This window comes from Urocampus carinirostris, chromosome 8, assembly GCF_059441175.1.
Source record: "Urocampus carinirostris isolate Australia breed hairy pipefish chromosome 8, RoL_Ucar_1.0, whole genome shotgun sequence".
Classification (NCBI taxonomy): Eukaryota; Metazoa; Chordata; class Actinopteri; order Syngnathiformes; family Syngnathidae; genus Urocampus; species Urocampus carinirostris.
In genome coordinates, this window is record NC_142356.1 from 1,409,045 (window position 1) to 1,415,570 (window position 6,526).

The 6,526-nt window shown below is 45.3% G+C and overlaps 1 protein-coding gene across 4 annotated transcripts in view; it reads left to right on the plus strand.

Annotated features, from left to right (window-relative positions):
* The window catches only part of rgs12b (regulator of G protein signaling 12b), a 59,794-nt gene extending 59,220 nt beyond the window's left edge, over positions 1-574 (plus strand). For 2 of the 4 annotated variants that reach the window (XM_088341238.1, XM_088341239.1), the window contains exon 19: positions 109-574. In XM_088341238.1, the coding sequence (XP_088197364.1) occupies positions 109-431 (323 nt within the window). In that variant the 3' untranslated portion in view covers positions 432-574. The remainder of the gene's footprint in view (positions 1-108) is intronic. The other 2 variants (XM_088341240.1, XM_088341241.1) reach the window with 1 other exon arrangement.
* Positions 575-6,526: the final 5,952 nt, after the last annotated feature.

The following is a 6,526-nucleotide window of genomic DNA, read 5'->3' on the forward strand; positions in this document are numbered from 1 at the left end:
GTAACCCCGCTAACCTCTACTCGCTAGCTCGCTGTCCTTAGCTTGGCTCTCGCTCCGCCGTCCCCGACCCCTCGCCGTTTCCGTCCTTACCTGTTCTGCTCCGCGCAGAGTTCTTCGAGCTCATTTCCAAAGCTCAGAGCCACCGAGCGGACGACCAGCGAGGCCCGCTGAACCGGACCCATCTGGAGTTGCCGGATTTCCTGCGCCCCCGAACGCCTCGCCGCCCCGCCGGACATCCTCTCAACCATCAGTCGCAGAGCCTGGACTCGGGGCGGGGCCGGACCCCGGAAGAGGACGCCCTCTCGGACCTGACTCTGATGGGAGAGGGTACCGTGGACAGCAGCGACTGCGCCCTGGTGCTCCACCAGGGGGCGGCATCCGGGCCCCGCCCCCTGGAACCGACGCCGGACTCAGGTACCGCCCCCGTTTGAAAAGGAGGCTCCGACTTTTCCTGTGTGACCTTCAAACGACTTTGCTGTGGATTTCGGTCGAGCGGGACGTCACGACGCACTTTATCGCTTCTGTGTTGATGGGTGGGATCGTTTTGGTGGGCGTGGTTTGCGGGTGTTTGCCCCGCCCCCTTTACATCACACCTTTGACTTCTGAGCGGGCGTGGTTTTCTGATGTTTGCCCCGCCCCATTTCCATCATTTCACACCTTTGTCTTCTAAGTAGGCGTGGTTTTCTGATGTTTGCCCCGCCCCCTTTCCATCATTTCACACCATTGACTTCTAAGTGGGCGTGGTTTGCTGAGGTTAACCCCGCCCCCTTTCAATCGTCCCTCCTTGCACACCTTGAAGGGTTTTTTTGCAAACGACAATTTTAAGCTTCAAAACCTCCAAAAAGTATTAGTTCATTTATTTGTTTTTTTTTTACGCTATACTAAGAACGACGATGTGAGTTTTTGTCAAACGACCCTCCAAAAAAGTGAATGATGGGGTTCTAAAAGAATAAAAATAACATTTTTAGGGCCTCGAACTCAGGTTTTAAAGCATTTTTAGGGTTTAGAACTCAAGTTTTCCTTCCATTTGCACACTTGGAATTGCTAAGTGGGCGTGTTTTCCCTACGTTTGCCACGCCCCCTTTTCTTCTTTGCAGACTTTGAGCAAGGTTTCCTCATCAGATTTCAACAAATTGTAGTTTATTAGCCCCCAAAATGCATTCTTTTCTCTCCGTGCCCACACTCTGATTTTTTTTCCACCTACGGTAAAGAGTTCACCCCCAAAATTCAGTGGTTTTAGCGTTTAACGCAAACAACAATGTCACTTTGGTGAAGGAAAAGCATTTTTTTAGGGTTTGGAATCAGCGTTTGCGCCTCAAACTTGGGTTTTGAAGCGTTTTTAGGGTGTTAAAACTCGGGTTTTGCTCACATCTTACCATTTTACATCTTCTTTGCAAATGAATGGACATCGTTGTGCGCTATAATGCAGACAGAAATGTCATATTTTTGTCAAATTGACTCAGAAAAGGGGAGAGTAGAGCATTTTTAGGGTTTTTAAGGAGAGTTTGGGTCTCGAACTAGGGTTTTAAAGCATTTGTAGGGTTCCCAGACTAGGGTTCTGGAGCATTTCTAAGGTTTCGGTTTTAAATTGAAGCGTAGTTTCCTACTCGTGTTTGAAACTAGGGTTTCTTTTATGTTTGTCCCGCCCCCTTTCCATCATCCATTCTTGCACAGATTGTTATTTTTGCAATCCACAAATTGGATCTCTGACAAGTTAATCATTTATCTCTGTGCCCGCGCTTGCGATTTAGAGTATTTTTGTTCCAGTAAAAATTGTTCAAAAGAACTCACCCCAAATCCGGTTGTTCAGGAGGGGAATATCTAGGTTAGAGAAAACAACGTCAAAACAGATTCTGTCGTTAGGAAATAGGTCGTTTTATTGAATAACCTCCAAAACATTTTTACAAAACAACTCTGGTGAAATTGTTTATTATCATTATAATAAATCACCCCCAAAAATGGATGAAGTCGTCATGAGAAAATAAAAAGAGGGTTTTGAACCGGCGTGAACTCAAACACTGCTTTGGGCTTTCAAATACGGTTTTGAAGCATTTTTATTCTTCCCAACAAGTTTTGTCCCCACAAGAGCGGTCAAAAGGGGTTTTAGAGTTTCCGATAAGGGTTTTGTTTTTGTTTGCTGTCTGTCTTCTCGGCCTGTCTCCGGCGAGTCGTTCCCGTCTTTGTAACGGACAAATCGGAACTGGTCTTTGTCTGTATCCGTTTCTGCGCCTGTATTCGATTGGTTGACCCGTAAAAAAGCTGAGCGGATTGGTCCAATGTCCCTCAACAGATGGCTAGAAAGGTCCTTCCTGTTCAAACGTGTAAATAGACGCAATAAATGTGGAGAATTTCCAGTCCGTCTTCTTCTTTTTTCCTCTTTGACCTTCACCTGCAGTGTTGACCTTCAGACTCCCTATCCTTATTTTCTTTTTTTTTAATATATTTGTTGGGGCCAACTCACTGGCCACAATGCAATCCTCCACTTTATTAATAGATCTAGACATCTATCGAGACAGGTTATTTTGGAGAAGAACGTATTTGGGCGTCGCCCCTAAACAAATGCAGGCAATATGTCAGAAAGGGAGAAAACCATACAGTTAGAGTTGACACAGCGATTTCTCATTCGTCTCTCAAAGACATCAGCTTTCATCCCCTCCGTTCAGAAATATCACGTGTTGTTTTTCCCGGAGTGGTGCGTCCTCTTTAGATTCTCCAAAATGACGTGATTTCCTCAAAGATAGTTGAAGTCGTCTTGACCCAGCCAATTTTCTGTCCGTTTCGCAACCCCTGATGTTCTCCCCAAGACGACGACACTTATTTTTCTCAAACTCTCAGCGAGTTCCATCGGCAGCCCGAAGCTGACCCATGTTTATTTATCCACAATATTGTCTAGATATTGTTAGGAATTAAATATTAAAATGTAGCGTTTACCAAATTGTTCGAATGAGTTATCCGACTCCATTAACCAAAGACCACCTAACAATGCGCGCTTGTTTCTTTTTGGGAAAAGATAGACAAGAATAGCTGACATTTTCACACGGGGCGGATTTAATTTCTTAAAGTATTTAACTGAGTGAACTCCATGGAATTAGCCGAATTAGTGTCGCTCGAGTCTCCGTCAAGCCTCCTCTCTCCCTCTCGATCTTCTTCGATCTTCCGAAAGTTCTCCCGGCCCACGTTTTTTCCACAAGCCGGCTCCTCCCATGGGCGTGCCAGGAAAAAACGCCCACGTGGCCCCACCATCTCTGAGAAGAGCGTCGCAATGTCTGTCCTTGTGCGTCTGGCCTCCTCGGTCAGAGTCCTGTTATCAAAATTCCCCAGCCAAAACATTCCGCATTTGGAGCGCCGTGACCTGAAGCTCACTCAGTGAAAATCTTCATTTCACGCGATAAATGTAACTTGTATTTAACCGTATAAAATCCTTTATAGTCAAATGTATAAAATCCTTCAATATCAAGACATCCGTCTGCTTGTCTGTCTATCTAGACATTGTCTATCGAGTGGATGCTAACAAGTAGCTGCTAACGACGAGATACCTGAGCCGATTGTCACAAATGCTGTGGAAATTGTATTTTTATTTCTTTTATTTTTGCAAGCCACACGCTAAAAACAGTTGGGCCAGAAAAATTGGATTCATTAGAACTCGAAGGTTATTGGATTTATTTGTGATAATCAGTGAAAAAGATCGAATAGTGAAAAACCAAGTCGGGCAGTTTTGTTACCCGCTATTCGTTGACCATAGAGAATGCCGTCAGCGCTTTTCTTCCGGTCGATTCCTTCAAAATAAAAGCCATTCCACCACAGGAAGTCATCTGGAAGCGATAGGCAGGTGAGTCCCTTTTGATTTTTTCAGCATGTTTGCCGTGTTTTGGCCCCTTTTTTCGCCCCTATTTAATCCCTGCTTTTATTTTGACAGCATCCTCTTTTATTTTTTCGATCTCAGGTCACCAAAGAAGGCGGAGCGGACCGAGACGAGAGAGGACCGCCCCCTCTCCGCCTCCGTCTTTTTCCCACCCTGAAACTAAGTCGCCTTCGCGCCGTCGCCAACGTGCGTTGGACGTGGACCGGGTAGGCGGGGTCGCACCCGACCCCGCCTACCGGGGCCCCGTTTCGGCCCGCCGGGCCCCTCGGGGTCCCCGTCCCGACGGGGCTTCAGAACTCCGAAGTCAGGGCGGCAGAAGCAGAACCGCCGTGTACCGGGCTTCGGAGATTCCCGCCATGGTGAAGGCCGCCAAAGTAAAGGCCACCTTCGTGTGAGGCCTTCGAGTTTCCTGGACCCGGATTTTATTTTGAAAGGAACGGAGTCACCTGTTACAACTCGATGATGGAGAAGAGAGAAAGCCCCGCCTCCATTTCTCAGGCCGAGTCATCTGGAATTCTCTTTCAAAGCGTATTTAGGGTTTTCAAATAAGGTGTTGGGTTAGGCTTATAAAGCAATTTTAGGGTTCCTAACCAGGGTTCGGAATTCAAGTTTGGGCTTCAGATGACGGTTTTTAATGAGGATTTTGGCCTCAAAGTGGGGCTTCAAAGCCTTCTTAGGGTTCGCAACATTGGGTTTTGAAAGGTTTTTAGGGTTCAGTCTTTTGGAAAGTGACTTTGAAGGTAGGGTTTTGTCTTAGGGTTAGGGTTAACGCTAACCCTACCCGAAAAGCCCTGTAGGCAGGACAATTAAGGGGGAGAATGGTGTCCAATTGCACACAGGAAGAACGTATGATCTGTGTTTTCAATATCAACGTTGCAAAACGAGCAGATATGATCTTTGATTTTAAAACCTGATTTGAATTTTTCTTTTGATGGATAAATCCTTTTTATGATTGGAAAGTGTTTCTTGTCAACCTCAGCCAATGGCTTCCCTCATTTATGTTTGTGATTGTCCTTCTCATCTCATCTCATTAGCTGTACCGCTTATCCTCATTAGGGTCGCGGGGGGCTGGAGCCCATCCCAGCCATCTCCGGGCAGTGGGCAGGGGACACCCTGAACTGGTTGCCAGGCAATCACAGGGCACACGGGGACAGACAACTCACTCGCTCATTCACACCTAGGGACAATTTGGACCGGCCAATTCACCTGTCCTTGTTGAATGATAATGAACTAGACAAACAAAACACAGCACCTATTTACTCATAACTGAGACGGACAATACGGAATCATAAAATGATGTGTTTTTAGCAAATAACACAAATATTTCTCAGTTCTTTTCGCCACTTGCAGCGTATTGAGTGTTGTTTGTTCCATAGCAAAATATTTCAACCCACCAATGTGATATTTGACCGCTAGGTGGCACAGTGTATTGTCTCCTGCAGAGGTAAACCCGTCCCAAATGAGCACAGCGTAGCAGAACGTTGCCAGACAAACATGGCGGCGACATTTAGGTAAGGATACTGCTATGTGAAAGAAAAGCCCATTTTCAAACCGACGATTTGATTTTTGAGATTTTTAAAACAAATAACAGTTGTATTTTGGCCTAGTCATCAAAACAATGTTGAATTTGTACCATTAGGAGACACTCCCTATGACACACTGTCCCTTTAAAGAAATGCTTTCGAATAACGTATCAATACAGGGAAAAAAGATAAATTGCCAGGTACGAGTGAGTGTTTGGACCCACTTTAACGAGAATCCCGATTAGATTTGTTTCTAATCCAGACTGAGCTTTCGAAATCCGCCCGCAATCGGAGAGATTAACCGCGTTAATTCTCGCTTCATTCAATTAACGCTGACGGCGAGCTCAGACGCCAACTGGCTGCGCGAAAGGAACAGTCGCGTGTCGTTCGCGAACGAAACGGCTTTAAAGACTGACTCTTGGAATCAGTGGCGTAACCAGGCATCATGGGCAAGGGGCGGGGTGGGGGAATTTTATTAAGCTTTTCCTCTAGATTTTCCTTCATTTATCCCCTTTTGTTTTCTTCTTTCGCTTCCTTTTATTGTTTTTGTTTGTTTCTTTTTTTCAAGCTTTTTACTTGATCCTTTCATGCTGTTTTTTTTCTTTTATTTAGAGACATTAATTGCCGTTTTCCTTTTATACCCCTTCACCTTATTTTTTTGCTTTAGTTTATTTATTTTGTTTTGCACACTCTATTTTTCTCTTCCCATTGTTTCCTCTTTTTTTCCGATCTTTCTCTCTTTGTAATCATTTTTTCTTTCTCACGCTCACTCTCTCATTTTTCTTTCTGTTTATTTTTCTTTCTCTCTCCTCTTTCTCTAATGTGCTCTCTGTGTTGTGCTTTATTTCTCTTTCTCTCTCCCTCTTTATCTCCCTTGCTTTCTTTTCCTCCCTTTTAGTTTTTTTTCCTCTCTTTCTCTTAAATCCGCTGGTCCGGCCCCCGTAAATTGTATTTCATAGCACGCCCGCCATCCCAGGCAGCCCCCCCTTCTGGATTAAAGCAAAAAAAAAAAAAAAGAATCTGAAGAGCCGTTTGGGGAACCGAAGGGGCGACTCTTAGCGAGCCGAGCCAAAAGAGCCTCTTCCCTCCAAAGAGACGGAATTCCCGGTGCGCGGCGAGTGCTGGTGCGCATGCGCACAGC